General features: G+C 35.9%; 1 protein-coding gene across 2 annotated transcripts; it reads right to left on the bottom strand.

Moving 5' to 3' along the window:
- Window positions 1-815: 815 nt before the first annotated feature.
- col28a2a (collagen, type XXVIII, alpha 2a) lies at window positions 816-20,306 on the bottom strand. Of its 2 annotated transcripts, XM_060876782.1 has the most exons (37): window positions 20,171-20,306; window positions 18,052-18,201; window positions 16,359-16,936; window positions 15,531-15,551; window positions 15,375-15,434; window positions 14,226-14,279; window positions 13,825-13,869; window positions 13,495-13,521; window positions 13,216-13,260; window positions 13,068-13,112; window positions 12,798-12,851; window positions 11,501-11,569; window positions 11,101-11,169; window positions 10,851-10,919; window positions 9,345-9,413; window positions 8,822-8,890; window positions 8,304-8,372; window positions 8,057-8,125; window positions 7,812-7,883; window positions 7,632-7,700; window positions 7,457-7,528; window positions 7,190-7,258; window positions 6,936-7,004; window positions 6,779-6,847; window positions 6,626-6,694; window positions 6,471-6,539; window positions 5,738-5,806; window positions 5,559-5,627; window positions 5,353-5,433; window positions 5,152-5,187; window positions 3,659-3,695; window positions 3,009-3,566; window positions 2,502-2,746; window positions 2,159-2,308; window positions 2,044-2,128; window positions 1,569-1,754; window positions 816-1,480 (listed from the first exon to the last, which is right to left on the bottom strand). In XM_060876782.1, the coding sequence occupies exons 2-37, from the start codon at window positions 18,188-18,190 to the stop codon at window positions 1,473-1,475; spliced, it is 3,633 nt and encodes a 1,210-aa protein (XP_060732765.1). In that variant the 5' UTR covers window positions 18,191-18,201; window positions 20,171-20,306; the 3' UTR covers window positions 816-1,472. The 2 variants fall into 2 exon arrangements, with proteins under 2 accessions (XP_060732765.1, XP_060732764.1); XM_060876781.1 differs by having other exon boundaries at window positions 2,044-2,308.
- Window positions 20,307-23,497: the final 3,191 nt, after the last annotated feature.

Here is a 23,497-nt window from a genome sequence, read left to right on the forward strand (position 1 = left end):
AAAGTGTAGCTCTCATGAAATCCAAAATTAGCCAATATTTTCCATGACATTTCAAAATGTCTCACTTTCAACATTTGATATGTTATCTATATTCTATTGTGAATAAAATATAAGTTCATGAGATTTGTAAATTATTGCATTACTTTTTATTCACAATTTGTACAGTGTCCCAACTTGTTTGGAATCGTGTTTGTAATAAGCTGACTGAATGGAACCTGATGTACTTTTCTGCTGCTGTAGCACATCCATAACACAGTTCAATGTGCTGTGTGTTCTGAGATGCTTTCTTTCACCTTGGTTAAGTTACATCAAATTACAATAGCCTTTCTGTCAGGATAAACCAGTCTGACCTCTCTAATCAAAAAGGTGTTTCCATCCACATAACTTCCTCTCGCTTGATGTTGTTCTCTCCATTGTACTGTGTAAACTCTCTACATCTCTGTGTGAACTCTAGACACTGTTTTGTTTGAAAATCTCAGGAGATCAGCATTTTCTGAAATACTCAAACAAGGCTGTCTGGCACTAACAACCATACCACAGTCAAAGCCACTAAGATTGCATATTTTCTCTATTTTCTTGTTTCATGTGGTTATTAACTGAAGTTCTTGCCCTGTATTTGCATGATTTTACTCATCGCACTACTGCCATATGATGGACTGACGACAATTGTATGAATAAGCAGGGGTACAAATTTTTCTAATAAAATGACTGTTGAGTGTACTGTATATACTGTAGGTCTTGTCAAGGCACGCATAAACAACTTACAGAAAACTGCATAACCTTTGAGCTAAACAAAGTCACACATTCTAACACCATTATTGAAAACATTTACATTTATTAAAAAAGTACAAAAGCGTCAGTCATACATGTTGTACTCACAGTGTATCAGTTTCTAACATTAATCACAGTTAAAATTTTACAGTTAACAGCACTTGTATTTAAAAAAGCTTTAAAAAAAATTGCTTTATCCATCATATTGATCCTATCATATCAAGTAAAGAATGCAAAGCCTAGTTTTCTATAAAATCATAGCAACTTAACCATTCTGCATGACAAAGTCTAAAAGGTAACTTTGCATATGATAATATATTTAATATTTATATATACTGCATATGACAAAATGTAGACATACAGTTCTACAACTGAAAAATATTAATGAAACAGTGCAGAAACCCTATAGGGTAAATAAACGGAAGCTGGATTTAAAAATTGAGGTATATCAGGAAATGAGTTATTTGTGCTTTATAGGGAAAGAGAACAGGCAGATTTACTTCATAAGCACTGTACTAGAACAGAGCACATAATCACAGTAATCTTTTTTTAACCTATTTTCTCTTTCTTAAACTTTCGTTAAACATATTTTCGGAACCTGGTGAAAGAAGTATAATGTTTCAGGGCAGATGGTGAACAGTAAAAAAAAGCAACACTAGTCCATTTTTTTAAGTGTAAAAATGTCAGTTCTGAGATCCAGCTTAACCTGCTGTGGAAAAAAAAGAGGAAATGTGGGTCAATTAACATGTTTAGCAAATGTGCCTAGTTTTGATTATGTAGTAGTTTGGTGTAATTACCTATACTTGTAAGAACACATGTCTTCTTGCAGTCATCCTCAGTATCAAAACGGTTCTCATTGCCTTCACATCCTCCATACCAGAACTGAGCACAAGCGTTTGCCTGTTTGTCGTAGTACCAGCGGATGATGTAGTCTCGGCAGGTCCCCTGGCTCAGGACAAGGGTGCAACGAAGATCCAAAGGAGCTGAACACAAAATATCACAGATCAGTTACAGGGAAAGTAAGCATAAATGTTCTTGGGGTGTTCAATGCTATATGCATATTTTGTCTGTTTGAATGCTTCATTTCCCACCCACAGTGCAGTTAGGTTGGTGTGAACACAACAATCTTAATGGGTATGGAAAAACAACTGGGGGTCTTAGTTTGTATTATATTCTATAAATAATATAATAATTATATTCTATAAAAAATATAAATATATATATATTCTAACAAAAATGTGCTATATGATGTAATTTAGTTGTGATTATTACCTGCGTCTACAACAGGACGAGGCTGGGGCTTTACGCTCACTGAAGTAGATATAACAGATCCTGATGAGGAAGAAGAGGACGATGTTGATGTTGATGATGAAGAAGATGATGATGATGATGATGATGATGATGGCAGTGATGAAGATATGGTGTTGGTGTAAGATGATTTGCTGTCCTCATGCACAGGCTGTACAGGTGCAACCTCAGTTTGGGCATCAATTACTTTGTGGCCACCTTGAACATGACTCTTTAAGTCTACATTAATCTGGAGATGAAAAAAAAACACAAATTAGAGAATCTCCTTTAAATCCAAAGATTATTATGGTCTGTTATGGTCAAAAAACCAAGTAAAAATTGAACAAAAATCATGTTAATTTTTTTAGTTTTCTGTCTTTCAGTTTATTTCATATTGTTGTATTTAATTAAGGAAAGTTTCTCTTTTTAGACAGTCTACAAACCTTAGCACTAAAAGGAGCAGGGTTGGTTCGTTCAGAGTAGGTTGCACTCAGAACATTAACCCTCTTGTCAAATTCTTCTACATGATGACTTCCATAGCCATTATTCCCATTTAAGACATTATTGTGGTTATCATAGCCATTATGCCTGTATCCATTGTGTCCGTTGCCACCATTGGTGATGCGATTGTAGATAAGTGCTCCATTCTCATCCTCACAAAACTGACTTACGAGCTTAGATTCCAAAGCTGCAGAGAAGACACAATATTACTCAAGTCAAAATGATAACTGCATGTTTTGTACTACCTATTAATTGTTTTTTTTTTTATATCTTGTTAGTCATTTAAAACTGAGTTGATTAGTACATTTGGAGTTAGTACTGAAAATCAGAGTTCTATTTTTGGGAAATTTTTGTCAGTGAAAAATCTTTATGTTTCTTTAAAAAGCCATATGTTTGAAAATAACAAAATTGTTTATCCACAGATTTTATATACTGCCACACAGACTCACCAGTCAAGGTGTTAAAGTCATCAATGAGGTACATGTGCTCGCTGTCTGGGTCTGAAGCTATGAGGTTAAGCTCCCTGAGAAACTCAGCCTGCGTAGGGTCTGATGTGTTAACGATCCCAAGAGCATACATTTCAATGTTGGCAGCATGGGCCTCCCGCACTGCCATGTCCAGCTTCACAGGCTCTCTCTTATCTGCCTGTCCATCAGTGATGACGATGGCCACTTTGCTGACTCCTTTGCGAGCGCTGTAAAAAGCCTCTTGAGTAGCCTTGCGAATTGCAGTGCCAGTGTAGGTTCCCTCTCCCATGTAAGGCATCTTTCTGATAGCCTGCTTGACATCCTGCTTGGTCATGTAGCGTGCCAGGTTGAACTCCAGATGGACATCCAGGCTGTATAGGACGAGGCCGACGCGTGTGGCATTTCGGCCTACTGTGATGCGGTCCACTAGTGCTATTACAAAGTCTTTTATGATTTCAAAGTTTTCAGGCCCGACACTTTCAGAGCTGTCAATTACAAATACCAGCTCCATAGGCCTCTCTTTACATTTAATGCCACAACCTAGATGTAGGAGTAATGTGTACAAAGCACATAATTTGGTAAGATAATGCAAAGACATTCTTCATTAAGAATTTCCAATTTCTGTTACTTACCACAGATCTCTTTGATCAGTTTAATGATGTCCTCTCTCTGGAAAGTATATCAGATATTCAGAGGCTGAAGGAATTTCAATTATTGTATTTCATATTCAACTAATATTTTAGGCAATTCTGCAGTTGAGACAAGTACTAATACTCAAACAGTGTTGTAATGTAACGGAGTACAAATACTTCGTTACTGTACTTAAGTAGAAATTTCACGTATCTGTACTTTACTTTGCTATTTAAATTTATGTCTTCTTTCACTTTTACTCCACTACATTTCCTAGATAAAATGTATATTTTTACTCCGCTATATTTCCACTAAGCATCTTCGTTACTCGTTACTACAAAATAAAATCAGAAGAAATGTATGCGACTGCAATAAGGGAGGTTTTGGCGAATCACTGCTCCCAGATTGCATTACGCACGTCTGCACGCTCTACAGAGAAGCACAGGCAATCAGAGCACGCGCGTGCACACGCAATCAGAGCTGGAGGCGTTTATCTGTAACGTTAATCGGCAGTAAGCCGCAAATACGGCAACCAAAAGCAGTGAAATTTCACTATTCTTATTACCAGAGTTGATAGCACAAACAAAATATTAATGCAAACAATCCATTGAATACTAAATAAAAATAACATTTAATGATTTGGTCTTTGTCTTGTGAATATTTTTTATTAATGACTGCATTCATTGGACACACTGTTTGTAGAGAATGCACACATACATGAACTGATCTGATTCAAGACTGGCATCATTACATCATGCATAAAATTTTGGTGTCCACTTTTGCCATTTAATAATACCATAACTTTTGGCTTACAATGTAGTCATATAATATATAATATAAAACTCTTCTTGTTTTAAATTCTCACTGAGGGCTAAACCCCCATAAAGATGAAATCCTAGAACCGCCCCTGATCTTATGCCTACCGAAAATCACTGAAATTTTACTTTTTACTTTTACTTCAAATACTTAAGTACATTAAATATCAGAAAATTACTTTTGATACTTAAGTACAGTAAATATCAGATACTTTAAGACTTTTACTTGAGTAATATTCTAAAAGGTAACTTTCACTTCTACCAAAGTCTTTTTCTAGTACGATACTTGTACTTTTACTCAAGTATTGCTTTCTAGTACTTTATACAACACTGCACTCAAGGAAACGTAATTGAAAAAATGTACAAACTCTGACCCTGCCTTAACCAAGAAGTTAAATTTTATGTTCATATGAGTTATGAATATGAGTTATGAGGTATCAATTTCCAAGTGTAAGACCAAGAAGTTGAATTCAGTTAAACTCATTTGTTTTATTGTAAATACCTGAGTAAATTTGAATGTATGCTTAAAAACACACGTCATTTTAAATTGCTACCTTCAACGTTACTTAAGATGTTAACACAATACATATATTTCCACTTAAAATATTTCCACCCATATTTACACAGAATTTAAATATTTAACCATTTATCAGAGTTTATTAGTGGTTTCAAAAACTTACTGTGAGGCCCATCTCGCCTTTTTCTCCAGGTCTTCCCTATGATAGTTAAAGAAAAGGAAACTTGTATCAAAGTGCTTCATAGTTTACAATATGATCATCAATTCTATGTGCTGTATATAATGTATGATGTGGTGGGGTAATACAGTATCTAGGTCTAAAACTAATTTAAGTTCATGTTTAATATATAATTTCTTCACTCACAGATTGTCCAGGGAGTCCAAGGTCACCCATTTCACCTTTAACTCCCTTCATTCCTCTCTCACCCTGCAACCCTCTATCGCCCTGTAAGAAAAAGAGGAGCAGTCACCAGTCAAGCAAAACTAAATGTCACATTTTATTTGACGAAATTAACATAAAAAAAGTTTACCAATGTACATATAAAACAATTAAGAATCTAGACACTTCACCTTAGCACCTGCGAGTCCCTCCCCTGTTGGTCCTCTTGGTCCAGTGACACCTGGTGGACCCTGATCTCCCTGAATCATTCACATGACAAAATATTTAACTCACTGATTCACTCAGATATATCACTTCAATCATTGTTAGATATAGCCATATTTCATGAGAGAAAATGTAATTAACTTACTTTATGGCCTTGAATGCCTTCTCCTGGGGGCCCGGCTGGTCCTGGCAGTCCTGGCCTTCCTGTGTTGCCCTTAAACAGCAGGAGAAAAGGGTTAATTAGGGAAAGACAGACAGTTTGTCTTTCTTAATGTCCACAGCAACTGAGCAACATCACCCACACATTCACTTCCCAGATATAAATCCTTATTGTGCGGACATGTGGAATGAAGCAAAAGTTTCACTGGCTCAGATTCTCATTAAAGTGGAGTAGAACTAAAGGCTATTAAACTGAGCTACAACTTTACATAAGCTCTCATAAGCTGCCTGGACAAAAGCTTAGTCACATACGAAAAACCAGGATTTACTATCCACTGTGTGTAATACATTGTGTATCTTGAATTATTTAAACTAATTATAACACAGATTACATTATCACAATCTGTATGTGTAGGGATGGAATACTGCGACTTGGAGTACTTCACTAAAAATCACTACACCTCAATGGCATAGAATATTTGTGAGATTATTTAGCATAGCTCCTGAAACGTCACAAAATCTAGCTGCATTATGTTAAGCTAATGAAATAGTGGTCTAGAATTGACAGGAAAAGTCTGCCATCCTTATCTGAAAGAATTGGTGGTGTTCTATGGAGACTGATTTATTAATTTTTTATGTAGCTTAGTTTGTAGAAGGAACCTTGTGCATATCTCTTGAGGTAAGTCAAAGCAAAATGTAAAAGTGAAGTATGGGCTTACTGGTTGTCCTTGAATCCCTTCACCTGGTGGGCCTGGCAAACCTGGTAAACCTCGGAAACCAATGTCACCCTGCAACAAGTATTTTAAGCTGAATTTTACACCAACATCACATAATTCTCTATAGAATTCCTTTAGTATAATGAGCTTTGGTCTACCTTTGGTCCAGGGAAGCCAATGCCCTCAGGTCCAGGCTCTCCAGGCAGACCTGGGAGACCAGGAGGACCCTGCAAAAGACAAACAATTTTATCATGTGTGATAGATGTATGGGATTGGTAATGTTCTTTGTGTTTTTTTAATAATATACTTACCATTGGTCCAGGATATCCTTCACCTTTTGGTCCAAATGGTCCAGGAGGGCCCAGATTGCCACGGTCACCCTAAATATTAAAGTGAGAATACAGCAAACATAAAACATTTTGTGCTTTGTCTGATTTCCTTTTACAAAGTTTAGAGTATAATTCATACCTTTGGACCTGGGAGCCCATAACCTGTTTCTCCAATTGGTCCAGGAGGACCAGCAGGTCCAACATCACCCTGAAGGAACAGAGAGATGAAGTCATATTATCATTCCTCCTCATGTACTTCATAGCTGAGTATGATGAGGTACTGTATACCACAGTACTGAACACTGAAACAGAGTTTCATTTCACTGGCAATGTGCCTGTTCAGTAAAGGCTTGCCAGAACATGTGGCATGGTTTGGCATTTTGGATTTTTTACCTTTGGTCCTGCAATAGCTCGCCCAGGAAGTCCTGGCATGCCCAATCGTCCTGGTGTTCCAGGCTCTCCCTACAAAACCAAGAGTTAAAAATGAAATATAGAAAAATCTTAATCCAACAAGATTAACAGCTACAAACTATTGTTTACATAATGTTGTCACTGGATGAAGATTAAAGGCCTGTTTTAAAAATAGACTAAAGATAACTACGGAAACAGTTTTAAACATTGATGGATATGTATGCTGACATCTTCATGGTTGGTTCTTACCTTGGCACCTGAAGGGCCAGATATGCCAGGTGGGCCTGGTAATCCTCTGACACCCCGCTGACCTTGGTCTCCCTGGTAGTAAAAGAGTAAATATTATTTTACTCATAAACCATCTGGATAGACAAATATATGGGGTTAACTCTATGGCACTAAGAAGCATTGTCTTATGAGTAACCTTTTCTCCTTGTGTACCAATTCCTGCTGCTCCTTCAGGTCCCCTCAGGCCTGTTACACCAGGCTCACCCTAATGAAAACAAAAATATGCAAAAAGCACATAAAAAAAAAGCACTTAATTAGGAAGAGGATATAACTAGCATCTTGATGTGTTAAACTACATTCAGGTTGTCAGTTCTACCTTTTGGCCCGGAGCGCCATCCTCCCCAGGAAGTCCAGGTAAACCTGCCAGTCCTGCAGCACCAGGCTCACCCTTGTAAAAGGAGAAAAATATGTTTGTAATTTCCATAAAACAAGAACAAGCCCCAACAACATTACTGTTTATCTGGATTTTGGTGGAGGTTTTTTAGGTTCAATTGCTTTACCTAAGTTTCCAATAAGTTTGATCGCATGCAATTAATAAAAAGAACATCCACATAGTGGAACCTTTGGTCCAGGCTCTCCGATTCCTCTGTCTCCTGGACTGCCAACCTCTCCTGGTAATCCTTGTTCACCCTAAAAAAGGGTGCAGATTGATATTAAAATATCAATTTAATTTAATTTAATTTAATTTAATTTAATTTAATTTAATTTAATTTAATTTAATTTAATTTAATTTAATTTAAATACAGGTTAGTATTTGTAAAATAAGCAATATGTTTTCCTTGGACATTGTACATTTAGTAACACTAACCTTTGGTCCAGGCAGACCCTCTCCTGGTTGCCCTCTTCCTCCTGGAGGCCCTCTTGGACCCTCCACACCCTGTTTATAAATGAAGTAGCTATTTTAAAGACATTATTCAGCAGTCAGTTTGTAGTGAATGCTGAAATTATACACATTACTGCATTGCTCAGATAGAAACCCAGAAAGGTATCTTCTAATCAGGCTTTGAGCTTTGAAAATCTACTCTACACCACTCAGAAATTCCTGTTTTCACCAGTCTAAATACACACAAATCTGTACTATTTCTGGGCAATTTAAGATATTAAAAAAATACATTATTTAATACATTATATCATACAAACCAATCAAGGTTCTGTGATACCCATTAACAGCCCTTAAGCATCATGCTTTTTAATGGTATTGGTAACACTGAAGAAGAACACTGAAGTTTCTGATAGGAAATCCTTTGATCTTTGGCGGTGTCAATGTATGAGTGGATGTAGTGAATTATAGTGGATGAAGCATTATTAATAATAAAATCCTGCTACCTTCTCCCCCTGAATGCCAACTCCTGGAAGCCCAACTGGTCCAAGAGGCCCTGCAGGCCCCACATCACCCTAAACATCACAAGACACATGATTTAAATTAACTTTAAGAAACAATACATATACAAAAACACACTGACTTGATAACATGATAACAAATTTTATAGATGAACTTAAATACATAGAAGAATAAAGAATAGGTATACAGTAAGTCTTATTATGTATATCAAGTCAAGTCAAGTCAAGTCAAGAAGCTTTTATTGTCATTTCAACCATATATTGCTGTTGCAGTATATACTAAAATAATACTACATGTTGGGGTTCTTTAAGCCTTTCCCACAGGGACTCAAGATTTCTTTTACATCCCATCTGTTATATCTCACTCCCCTGCCCCCTCCCCCAACATAGCTAATGCCTCCTCAAAGGACCTTTACCCATCCTTTATGTACTTCATTATGCCTTTTGTGTGGCAAGCATGGTGTGTTTGTGTGAACACCATTGAGTAGCTGTTTTATTTATAGCCCACCTTTTCTCCTTTGATTCCAGCGCCTGGTTGCCCCCTTGGGCCCCTCGGTCCATCCAGCCCCCGGTCTCCCTGGCAAACAAAGACAAGGTCATCAGCCCTTTTGACCTTGAAATGCCCCTTCCCACCCACCACCATTAGCACTAATTCGCTGCATAGCTGGTATTGTGCTTCAGCATAATCTAGCACCATTTCCTTCTTTTGGAAAATTTTCCTAGTTCTTGTTCCAAGTTAATTCTTAAACTCTTGGTGATGGGATTTTGACAAACACAGAGAGAAGAATGTTAGCAGTTCAACATACTTTTACTATTAAACTCAACGTATTTTGGTGGGTGGAGGATAATATTGGATTGCTAACATTATATTATATTACCATAATATGTCAACTCATGATTCACAAAATAATTGCTGTGCAGAATAGTTCTTTACATTTTCATCATGTTACACAATTTTTACACTGTTAGGGGCATCACACTGGCATCCTAGGGTTCCTAATTCAATCCTGAATATGGGTTAATGTCTGGAACTTTTTAGGCTCTCCTCACCTTTCCAAAAGATACGTTTATTGTCAGATTGATTAGACTATTAGATATCCCTGATATGGATGTGTATTTGTTATGATCTGTAATGGAAGTACATCCCATCCTATCCCACGTGCCTTACACTCAGTCTTCACCAGATTCAATGAATTAATGCACTCTTAAAATGAAAAACCTGAAGGGTTCTTTAGTTGTGTTTCTAGAGAAAACCCTAAAGGGGTTAGGGTTTTCCCTATGAAGAGAACTGCAATAGTATAAAGTATAGTATAATTGTATATCCCAATAGTATAAAGTATAGTATAATTGTATATCCCAAACACAAATAGTTCCAAATAGCTGATTTTCTTTGAATGTATCAGAGAATCCTCAGGCAGCACTTGAAGAACCATTTTTTTGTGTACTATGGGCAAAATCTTTGATAATTATCTTTGCTTCTTGAAAAATCAGATTCCTAAAACTCCAGGCTAAGCAAACAAAGGTTATCAAATATTCTTATTTGTTTTGTACGATTCCAGCCTTCCATACACATTCCTCAGTTTTTGAAGTAAATGGAAACATTGGGGTGTTGAAAAAAAACCTTTTAATTTCACCTTGCACGTTCTAGCATGGAGAATAGCTCTGCATTTACTGTGGATGAATATGATGTATAGTCAGAAAGGTTAATTGCAGTGCAGACAAGACGTCTACAGGTGTTTCACATGTATGACCTGAAATGACTTGTTGCACTGATATTATGTCTGGCACAGACTTTATGAATTACTTTAGAAATTTTCTCAGTTTAAGATAAAAGGAATATGTAAGTAATTATGTTTCACAACAAAATTTGTGTGCCTTTGTAAGCATCGATTGCCTTTTGCAAATAAAATGCTTAGTCTTATGAAATAAGGATTTACATGACAAATAATAGGTGTATTATTGTGAATGCATGTATGTGTATGTGCTTTTACTTTGTGAAAATGCTTATGATTACCTTAGGTCCTGGATATCCTTCTCCCACTGGTCCTTTTTCTCCTTGAACTCCTTGTGGACCTTGAGGCCCCTAATTATAAAATATATATTGAGCTTTACATTGTTATATTAGAAAATTGCATATGGAACGGTTCGATACTATGCAAGTACAATCTTGTTATTTGCTGACAAGAGATATGGATTTATCAGATCTTGTGACATCTTGGAGAAGATATAAATTACTATTTTATAATAGACTATTGTATACTCACAGGTGGTCCTGGTTCTCCAATTCCTGTTGGACCAGAAGGTCCAGGTCTGCCCTGAAATCCCATATCACCCTACAGATAAAAGAACAGAATGATAAATGATGGTTATCATGTGTACATGACACATGTGCACATTTTTTTTTTACTATAATGTATTTTGTAGTAACTGATAGAGGCAGGCCAGTATAGCCTACAGTAAGTTCTTGTGGTGAAGAAAAAAAACCTTTTGCAGGTAATTATAGGAAAAAGGTGTGACAACCTCGGGGGGGATCAGTAAGCTTAATATAATCCTCATATATATTTTCATAGATTTTTCATATATAATATTTCAAAGACAGGAGTGTTGAAGAATTAGGAATGAAATCATAAACCTAGTGAATAAGTGTGTGCAAAAAACTCTGACCTTTGGCCCTGGTAGTCCAATGCCAGTTTCACCCTGAAGGCCAGGTGGACCAGGCAAACCACGCTCACCCTGTCACAGCACAAGAGGAGATTAATGATATTTTAAGTCAAAATACTCTAACTGAAATGCAATAATTCTGCATGTAACTGATTTCATGCAGTTTCACATCTGCAGATCATTTGAATATTGCCCACATACGTTGTTCTAAAATATAAAGTGGAAAATCTGACTTTACCAGTGTACAGCTTCAGAGGTATGCAATTACTCAGTCATGTCTTAAATCAGTTTGAATCAGTCTGCCCCTCTTTACAGTGGTAAAGTATTTGGCTTTGTAGATCTGAACAAGTCATAGCTCATCTCTGTCAGACATGATGCCTTGGAGCGAACATAAACATAAAACAAAGGAAATCTGGGTAATAAAATTGGAAAGTGAAAACTGTACAGAAGGCTTTAAGTAGGGTTTTCAGTAAAACTATTAAAGTAGCTTTTCTGAGGGTTTTCACTGTGATTTTTTATTTATTTTTTTTATCAGGTTTGCCTGCTTTTTCAGTCTGGCTTCTTACTTGTCAGTCTGTCTTTATGACCTTTTCATTTGCAGTTTACCTTGAAGGTTAGGTTGCAGTTAGCTAACAAAAATGCATTTGTCACTCATTTTACAAGAGCATTGCCCAAACATGGCTTTAATCCTCATTCCTAAACCTGGTGATATATTTATTTAGTTGTATCTCCTTCTGATCAGGTCCACGATGAGAAGCACATATTTTTTTTTATCTTTCAGTGTATTCCTGTTTTAGCTTGCTTGGTTATACAAAGTGCAACATCATCAGTCAGTGATCCTTAAAAAAACAGGTTTATCTTTGACTGCTGTACGTCTTGTGTCTCACCTTCTCTATTCTAATGTGTCTGTGTGCTGCTACATGGACAGAACCCATTTGAATTTTTCTCTCTATGAGAAACAGCCTACTGATGTTATTAACTGTCATGGCTGTCATTTAGAGTTGCTGTTAAAAAGAAAGCATTAAAAAATATAGGTATGTTCTTTTGTATGTGAGAGACAGTGAATCCCTAATGGGCATGTCTGCAAGACCTCTCAGGATACTTCCGGCAGTTAAATTAAACACAAAGCCAGACTGCTCAACACATACCTCTGCGCATACCACCAAAGAAACCTGGTGCAAGCATGTAAAATATGGTTATTCCCGTGCATTTCCTCTCATATACGAGTTTTCCCCAGGTGTGCATTTTAAAGTAACATCTGTGTGCTTTACACAGCTGTTGGTGATTAAAAGATACAGACCTTCTTGCCCAGTGGGCCCTCTGGTCCAATGTCACCCTGTGGGCCCGGTAACCCCTGCAGGTGAACAACAAACAGGTGTGCCTTAATATTATAGTGTTCTTCAAATTAAAATTAAATTATGAAAATAACATAATCATAGTATAGTTCACTCGTGATGTACAGCCTTGATTTACAGCACTAAACCATACAGGTACAATTTATTGTACTTTACCATTTGGTGCCTCACATGCATTTGACTCTGTGTGTCATTATATCTTTATTCTCACTCACCTGCAACCCTCTGGATCCTCTTATACCAACAGGACCCTCAGGACCCTATGAGCGGATTTAATAACAGATTAAGGTGAACAGATTAAGTTTTTTTCGTATGTATAATACTTTGAAAAATGAATACCTAAATCTTCACGTTTATACCCACCCTGTCACCCTTGATTCCTGGTGTGCCACATTCACCTCTGTTTCCCTGCAGACAGATGAGACTATACGAAACTGATGTATATTATCATATAAATTTATACCATTAAGGTTTTAGGTTAATATTGAGGAATTTGATCTTAGAACATATTGCTCATTAAGTGCTATTAATTACTTACTAAGTTTTCTTTAACTACATTGAAACCTGAATATGGACCTGTCTTTTAAGGAACAGAATAAGGAATAAAATAAATGAAAAAGTCAATTAAAATGACAGGCATACCTTTTCTCCTTTGTAGCCAGGTTTACCCTAAAGTAAAGTAAAGAAAGAAAGAAAGAATATAAGAAATAAAGCAAGAAAGAAAGAAATAAAGCAAGAAAGAAAGAACGAAAGAAAGAAAGAAAGAAAGAAAGAAAGAAAGAAAGAAAGAAAGAAAGAAAGAAAGAAAAGTTTATTAGCCAATATTTCTGATGAGCTATTTGGCTTATTACTAACACTACATTACATCAACGAATGAAAATAAACGAGGCATGTTGCATGACAGCCAGTCCAGGCTCATCCCGTGTTTTCTAAGCCAGTCCAGGCTCATCCCGGCAGTTTTGGTGCACTCACCTCTGAGCCGTCACGACCAGAAAGTCCGTTCAACCCACTTTCACCCTGGAAAGACAGGATAATAAGTAATTCCCTTACTAAAATTAAGATTTTAAGCTTTTTAACACTAGAATTACATTCAGGTAGTCATGTGAGCAAAGCCATTTTGTTGTATGGCTTAACAATCCTATATATATTTAATATGTGAATGTGAACTGGATGACAAAATTTGGCTTGAGTTGACTTGTCTGTTAGATCCATAAATTAGATGAGATATTTTTTCCAACACAAATTGTGTCACCTTTATCCCAAAGAATGCAAGCTGTGCAATGATTTTAGGAAATAGTCATTTTGCTATTACATGCATACATGTACAGCAGCAAATATGACACAGAGACATGTGATGATAAATGGGTTCTGACCTTTTGACCTTTAGGCCCCGGGGCTCCATCATCACCTGAGCGACCTTTTTTTCCCTGTGAAATTATTTGGAATATCTATGTTAGTGGAAGGCAGTAAACACATTACATAGGTTTCTGGTAAATGAATGAGAAAAAGCCAGTGACCTCATCTGTCTGAAATCTGACTGATATAATGCCAGAAGCAGAGAGGAGATATTGTATAGTTCTATAAGCTTAAGAAAAGAATGGGAATCTGATATGCGAAGTCCCCTTGGGCAGTAAAAAATCTATAGAGAATAAAAGCAATAAGGAATTATATAGGAGACTGTGTTTTGTGTGTGTGCTTATATGTAGCCCACATATCCCACTTTGTGTGTTTAAACTAATGATAGCAATTATGCGGTTAAAATATTTGCAATCTTCATGAAGTGAATGCACCTGGAAAATTTACTCACACGCACACATTATTCACTTTTTGCTTCAAACGGAACAGATCATATTCAAACTCCATTATGTTGAAAGCTTCATGCCAGAATCTACCTTACTCTGTGGTAGATGGTTTTTGGTGTTGTTTAATAGAATATATAAAAGGGCAGTTTAATAGAGTATGAACTGAACTGCTTGTACGAAACCAATGAAACCTTGACTTCCTGGATTTTCAACACATCCCTTATACTATTATGTTGCTTTCTTATCCTAAAGATTTGTTAAACCATATTTCTTTTAGGTTTTACCAATAGCTAAGCATTTTACATTACAATTTTCTTTCTGTACAATGCTGAAAACAGTTATATGTATAATTATTTTATGTATTTTATATATTTATACGAATGTCTTAGGTTTTGATTCACTATTGTTTGCTGCTTTAAATGTACAAACTAACACAGAAAATATTCTAAATATTTTTTTAAAAATTAAACACATGACTGGCTTTGTGGGTATGAATGGCTCTTTTATAATAGTGTGCAATATGTATATATATATATATATATATATATATATATATATATATATATATATATATATATATATATATATCTTTTGGTTCTAAGAAAGATATGGAAGTAAATTATCACATATCGCATTAACACAAAGCAAGAAACAATTATAATTATTTAAAATATTTAAACCTTGCATATAGTCTATACTTTGAGAAGTGAAAATACTCACTGCTGGGCCACTAGGTCCTCTCTCACCCTTCTCACATGCACATTTCTGAGATACAGGGCACTTAAAAAGATAAAAAAAAAAAAAAGTGTTAATGTGTAAATTAAATAAATTAAACTGTATGTCAATAATTTATATAATATGCAAAATACTACATACCCCATCTTCTGCTAGTTGAGCCTGTAAGGAGGCAAAAATAAAAAATAAAATTCTCTCAGTTACAATTAATACTTACATAATTTTTGATTAATGCTAATGTAACTTCCATAAGCTCCTATCAGCACTACCTATCAGTCTTGTAACAGTATGTACAGTAAAAAACCAACAAACAAAACACATATTTCTAACATTGCAAAGATACAGACAATGTTAGTATCCCAAAATATTACATGTAATAACATATCCCTAGTGCATAGCCACAGTGCATTACTCTGTTTTCTGGATAATTATAGTCCATTAAACTGCTTTCATTTGCCCCATTGTGTTTGTGCATCAGACGATGACATCTATAGCTCTGATTTGTCCTGTTATTTCTTTAAAAAACACAAATGAAAAGAAATAATGGGTCACACCCAACCAAGAGGAATGTCAAGGGGATTACACCAGCTTTAAGACAAGTGCTGACAGTTTAGGAATGATTTGGGGGAATATCAAAGAAAAAAGTGTGACAGGTTTTTTAGAGATTTTTTAGAGATTTTTAGACTTCTGCCTGGCTGTATTTTTGTTTAATGAGTTTAATGTCAGAGCTTATTAACAATAATAGCTGAATATAATAGCCGTAAAGTTCTGAAAAAATTGTTTTATGAACAACTTTGATGAAAATTAACTAAGTATTGTTATATCTGGACTTAAGGATGTCTTTGTGTTCTTTCACTCTTTGTAAACTTAAAAAAGATTTTTAACACATTACAACAAAGCATTTTGTTACTCTCATTTGACAGTCCTGACTAAACAAAAGAAAGGTTAAAAATGTGCTCTCATACTCACCATTTCAGTAAGGATCTTCTCAGTGATGTGCGTATCCTGAAGGTTATGAAGAAAGCGGGAGGGGGGTGTGCTCGCTAGCAGCCTCAGACGGGCGATGTTTGCAGGCTCATTGGCAGTGTGTGTGATGCCGATGGTGAAGAACGTCACACCCTGGTTTTTGGCATCAGCTATGGCTGAGAAAATGTCAGGATTCCTCGGGTGAGAGACTCCGTCTGTAAGAAGCAGTGCGATTTTGATGCTCCCTGATTTGGATTCCTCAGAAAAGATCTTTGTCATGTTAGTAATAGCGTAGGTAGTGTAGGTGCCATGGCCAATATAGCTCATAGGACTGATGCTGCTTTTGAAGTTCTCGGTGCCCCTCCATTGTTTGAAAGTTTGCTCAATGATGACATGACTGCTGTACTGGAGCAATGAAACTTTCCAGTTAAGTTTGCGCCCAGAGTTTAAACGGATGCTCTGCAGACCATCAACAATGTCCATGGCAAACTTTTTTTCCTGCTGGTGATGACCCTTGGCACTCTCTGAGCTGTCCACAAGGAAGGCCAATTCAAGACCACAGTCTTCATCCAAGATGGCTGCTGTAAAAAAGAATAAAATACTATTGCACCCTTGTGTGTGTCTCTGTGTAACCTCTTGTTCCCTTACCTGATTTCTAAATCAAACTTTGCAGATCATAGACAATAAAGTCTTGGATTATTCTAGCAGTGCCAATGTTTGCCATTTAGCTTGGCACTTGCCAGTTCTTAACACTTGGCACACGACTGTTCAATAAAACAGAAAACCCAATTGTGGCCTGTCAAACACATGAACATAGGTAGCATGACTATGAGGACACAGATGTCCGAGCCTTGGTAGGTTTCTTTTTTCACCTCTTATGTAGAGTCTTCAGTTGTCAAATTATATAAGGAAACATTAATCTTGTAGTGATACATTATAGAGAATAAGAAAAATGTTCTAATATTCTATCAAGTACTCTTTAATGGTTCTGACCACAGAGCAGATGATAAGGGCACTTTTAATTTGCCCATGCACTCAATCACCCATTATGTTTAGCTTTCACTCAACTATACAAGCATGGTCAAGCCAGCATGCTTATGTGTAGGGCTGTAGCGTAACCACCCAGATGTTTGGTGAATGAAGCTGCTGCTCCACTGATTTAGTAAAGATGTAGATGCTCAAAAAGTTATGTTGTTAATAACTGTATGTAACACATTTGTCCTAGAATAAAGTGTTTATTTTGAATACATGAAGAACAACTGATTTCTCAGGATTATTATGTACAATAACTAGATATAAAAGCTTGTGGAACTCAAAAAATGTTGAGCCTGGTTAAGGCTCTGGGCTAACAGTACATCAATGTCAGTAGGAATGCCTTAAGGCTAGCTTCACAAGGCAATAATATATGTGTGGCATTACTGAGAAAATATTTTATACATAAAGTTGGATGTGCAGACCTTTCATTTTGCAGATTTCTTTTGCATTGCATGCTAAAGGACTGAGTAGAGTACATTACGGAATGTACGAAAGAGTACATTACTGTCAGCCTTTAATATTAATATTTTATTGATTAATATAAATATATTACTAATTATAATTTTTTAACGAGTTTTGGTACTCTAAAATCTATACTTATATTGAAAAGACAACAACATAACACAGCAGAAGACATGTCTTTTCATTAATTTCATCTTACCTCCATCATGTTTCAATACATTTGCTGTTTGACCATTAAGTCTGGTTCTCCTCTCTCCTGTACTTTCCTTGTAATAATCCTGTGTGTATACCCCCAACAGTCCTACCAGGAAGAGGAGCCAGCTCAGCCTCTGACCCATGGCTCACACTTCTGCAACAACATAAACTGATCAGTCCATTCATGAATCACTTTTTTAAAGGGAAAATTCAATGGTGTATAGAATAGAATTAATTTAAAACATTAACTATGGCCCCTTAGATGGATGTATATATATGTATATATGTGCATATATGTATATTTATATAGCTTAATTGGCCATGAGAATTTAATGTGCAGGCAAGAATTTTTTGCCTTGTTAAGACCTTTTCTTACAGACCTTTTTTTTAGATTCTTCATAGCCTATAAAAGTGAAATATGGTGTCACACAAGGTTCAGCGTCTGTTCCCCTATTATTCTTTCTCTATACCCAACCCCACTGACTATATCATTTGCAAACATAATGTTGGTTTTCATTTCTCTGCTGATAATACAGAATTATTAGCTAGGTTTATTTAAATAGCTATAAAAGTCTGTAGGAATAGAAAATCAATTTTTGTTGGGCTCTAAATCTACCTGCAATTATATTGATGTTTTCTCCTTTCAACACGATTGGCATTCTGTAAACTAAAAGCTGCACAGAATTGTGAAAAAAATTATATAATCCCAGAGATGCTATCTGTTTGTATGTAACTGTTTTACATACTTAGAGAAATGGCTGATTATGCTATTATGAGACACATTCCCCCAAACTTGCTATCAACACTATTCCATGATCCTGACACTACTGGACAGTTTTGCTAGTATATCACTGGTCATGAGCGCATTCTAACTATTAATTGACAAACCTAACCAATACTAAACTTATTCAATATTGTTGTCATGCTCTGTGTAGTTACTTTGCATTGTTTTGTATACGTGTTGCATTTCTTGTGCTCAATTTACACAGTTGTTTTTGTAGTATAGTCTTGTGTACCTCAGTACTGTGCTGCTGTATTACTGTGTGTTTCCCCATGGATCTGTATTGTATTCATTCTAAGATACATGCAGCAATGTCAATAAAATCCACTTGACACTAGTTTAAGTTTTTTTAACGCAACAGCTCCTTCATTGGACAGTATTTAATGTTTGTCTAATTCAATGGCTGCAAGTTAAGGTCAACTCCAAAGTCCAGCTAATGGAACTCTACAGGAAATACAGCCTCAGCACGTCACTCAGTTGATGCAGGATTACTGTTAATCTTGAAGATCACTTGCAGCTCAGATTAGTGAGGTGTTTAAGATCTCTTGAAACAATATTATCCATTATTTTGCATCTCAAAAATCTTTGAAAAATAAACAACTTTCTTGTTTAAACACATAAACTAAGATAACTATGACAAGTCATAAGAAAACATGTGCAAAATAATTGTTGTAATACAGTAAGTTTCACAGATTTATAGTATTTATCACTGAGCTTTAATATTTTAGATGTAAAGTAAACATAAAATATACTTAGAGCTATGTAAATAAAGGCGCTTAGTATTATTATTATTATTGTTGTTGTTGTTGTTGTTGTTGTTGTTGTTGTTGCTGTTGTGGTGGTGGTTGATATTTTCTGAGTATATCTTGGCATTTATTATTATTATGTTTAGGAAACAGTATAAAGTACAGGAACAGTATACAAGTACAGAAAATGGGAGAAAAAAAATCTGCACAAACATCTCTCATTGTCTTGAAATGGGAAATGGTTTCCGTGGTATCACTTTGGCATGCAAGGCAAGACACATAACACTGCAATAAAGACTGTACAACAATCTCCACAGTAAAAGAGAAAAAGGTTTAACACTCAAACTTCCAAACCAATGCAAACTGAGCTTACACAACACTTAACAATTATGGTGTGATATCAATAATAATAATAATAATAATAATAATAATAATAATAATAATAATAATAATGTTATTATTATTATTATTATTGTTGTTGTTGTTGTTGTTGTTGTTATTATTATTATTATTATTATTATTATTATTATTATTATTATTATTATTATTATTCGAATTGTAATAATTATTATAAGTATTATTGTAAATGCAATTACCCACTCTGTCTTGTCTGTAAAGCTCCTTGAACAGAATGATCTGTCCTGGTGTGTTCTGTGTCCTTGTGTGAGAGCCACCTGTGTGTAGATCAACTCCAGCATCAGTTCCAGTCAGCTTTGTGGATGCACTGCAATGGTGAGCATCATGAAATGAGAAAGATCCTGCTGCTCTCTATCCCTCTTTTAAGGAGAGGAGGGATCTTTACATTGGCTTATCCAGAACTCCCACACAGCCCCTGGCTATGGAGGAGGGGAGAAAGGTTAAAAAACTGACTTGGGCTCTAGTATTGCACAGTAGACAATTCTCCTTTACTTGCATCAAATACATACGCATATACGTAGGGTATGTTATTTAAATATATTGATGTCACTCAGAAAGTGGGGGGGGGGTCACATTTCATATTTATGAAGCCTTTTATGGATGTATCATGTGATGCTCCAGGGTTTGATACAGAACCTGCAATTTAATGATGTCATGCAGCTGTTTAGTTGTAACAGACTTAAACTCTTGAAAATGACAGTATTAAATTATAGGATATTATATAATGAGCTTAATTTCTTTGTAAATTTTAATGTAATAGCTCTAATATCTAAACAGCACAAAAGTGTTGTAAACACCTTACTGTTACATGAACACTATAATAGTGTACTGACACTTAAAATGTTCTTTTAAATACAAGAGAAACAAATATATTTTGTAAGAATGCACTCAAATGTTTTTATTTAGTGTAATATACTTTCTCTGGATAAATCTTTTCAGACCTGATCTTTTTAAAAATATATATATCTGAATTCAAACGAACATGGGTAATGTGGATTTATTTCTGTTTCACATAGGTACAGATTCTAACCTTGTGCACAGTTATAACCTTAACCTTTACTATCATAACTCTTCGTATAAATATGAAGTGTTAGACACGGACCAGTGTTCACATTCTGTTCTAATCTTTGATTAATTTATGATGGTTTTGACACAAATGGATAGTTTTATTACAATGATAATTTGACTGAAGGCCAGAAGCAGTTAATCTTACTACATGCAGGTGTTCATGCTTGTTTTATGGTCTGATTACATTAGATAGCGTTTGGTTCAGTGTTTTTCACTGAAAATTATTTAGAAGTGTAAGTACATTAAAGTAGATGGAAAGGAAGGGGAAGAATTAACACAGCATGTGCAATTACATTAAAAACTTTTTTAGAATATATTAATATAATGTAATATATTATCTGGACATATTATATGGCAAAAGTATGTTGACCATGACATCTTTGCATGCGTTTTAAACATGCTATTCCCGACCTATTCTCCACTTTGCTGTTATAATAACCTCCATTCTTCTGGGCAGGCTGATTTGGAGCATACAGTGATTTTGGTGAAGAGGCCTTGGATGCAGTGCACATTTCATTTCATCCCAAAGGTGTTCCTTGGGGTTGAGGTCAGGGCTCGGTGCAGTCACAGTTCTTCTCTCTGTTCCAGTGAAAGGAAATCTTTAAGGCATTCAAGACATGTGTGATTTCAACTTGGTGGCATCAGCATTGAGTTTTGATATTGAGTTTTCCACTCCTACCAAATGTGTGGTAGTGTCCATGTTAAGTCCTAAAAAGACTTTCCACTAAAGCATGTAAATTGGACAAACAAGTGGAATCCAAGCCAACTCCATCTGAAATCTGTATAAATATTACAAAGATTTTACTTTTTGCTCAGGTTGTGCTTAGATAGATTTGTATTGGAGTGAAAAACTGATGTGCTTAACTAGAAAAGACTGAAATATTTTTACAGACGTGCGACCACTGTGGTCTCAGATTTTGGATCTCACCATAATTCTCTAGATCATGGCTTCTGAAAGTTCACCTGTTATTTGCATAGTGATGATATTCTTCAGCACAACAAGAAATCATGACTGAGTGGGTGTGTATGGTTGACTTGTGACCTGAGTGAAGGTATGATGCAAGTAGTTGCATGTCTGGGGCAAACTGTGGAGCCAACTAAACCCTGATGCACCAGGAGACCAAGCTGTATGCTCTGATCCCTTCAAGGTACAGACATGAAGAGCTGTCACTATGGAATGCTCCTCCCTGAATCACGCGAGTAAAAAATCTCTTGGAATGGAGGGACAATATTTTTGTCACATTCCAGAGATGAATCCTGAGATGTTACATTGCAAAGGTTGCATTTGCAATTGTAGATGAGATTTTACAGTGAACATTAAGAAGAACATGTTGACGTACTAGAAAATCTCTATAGCTGCAGTGCTTAGTGTAAATCAGATGAATCATACAAGGCCCAGCCCTTTAGCACCAGAAAACTTTCTCTGAAGTCAAGTATAGACATGAACCAACTCAGTGTTCCTGCATCCATAGGATATTATATACGTTTTATTGTTTATTAGAGAATTTTCCACACCTTTTCCACTGCATTTTCCACTATAGCTCTTTTTTCTATTTAATATTTGTTTCTCAGGTAACCATCTCATGTTAACATTTTATTTGTTACATACACAACCCAACACAGTTTGTGTCATACAAGTAGAGTAAAAATGGAGAAAATTAGAATAAAATTTAAATGATCTGTTAATAATATATAAACAATATAAAAACATATGAATATTATCTGTGACAGGACAATATGACTATATGACAATTATTAATTTAATGCAAGTATGTGTAATAAGTGAGTGAAGTGACATACGACTAAGTACAGTACAGTGACCCATACTTCGTTCTCTGCATTTAACCCATCCAAAGTGCACACACACAGCAGTGAACACACACACACCGTGAACACACACCCGGAGCAGTGGGCAGCCATTTATGCTGCGGCGCCCTGGGAGCAGTTGGGGGGGTTCTGTGCCTTGCTCAAGGGCACCTCATACGTGACCAGCCCAAGACTCGAACCCACAACCTTCGGGTTACGAGTCAGACTCTCTAACCATTAGGCCACGATTGCCCCAATAATAATAATAATAATAATAATAATAATAATAATTACTACTGTCATTAAAATCTGGCTGAGGTAGTCAGTGCTGCAGAAAAGTCCAAGCTCTTGATCCATGTGTTGTCTTGTTTGAAGGAAGAAGCTTTGCTTCATCGGTTTTATGCATGCTTTAATCACAGGAAATCTGCTATATTTCTATTATCAATTTATGTGAAATTCATTCATTCATTCATTCATTCATTCATTCATTCATCTTCTACCGCTTATCCGATATACCTCGGGTCACGGGGAGCCTGTGCCTATTGGGCATCAAGGCAGGATACACCCTGGACAGAGTGCCAACCCATCGCAGGGCACACACACACACTCTCATTCACTCACGCAATCACACA

This window comes from Tachysurus vachellii, chromosome 8, assembly GCF_030014155.1.
Source record: "Tachysurus vachellii isolate PV-2020 chromosome 8, HZAU_Pvac_v1, whole genome shotgun sequence".
Taxonomy (NCBI): domain Eukaryota; kingdom Metazoa; phylum Chordata; class Actinopteri; order Siluriformes; family Bagridae; genus Tachysurus; species Tachysurus vachellii.

Bases quoted from the DNA above. Each gene is read 5' to 3' on its own strand.
- col28a2a (XM_060876781.1), bottom strand. From the start codon at position 18,190: ATGGGTCAGAGGCTGAGCTGGCTCCTCTTCCTGGTAGGACTGTTGGGG. The intron at 5,628-5,737 runs GTAAGTTAATTA...TGAATGATTCAG, and splicing joins AAGGCATTCAAGGCCATAAA to GGAGATCAGGGTCCACCAGG. The intron at 3,567-3,658 runs GTAAGTAACAGA...TCCTACATCTAG, and splicing joins ACTGATCAAAGAGATCTGTG to GTTGTGGCATTAAATGTAAA.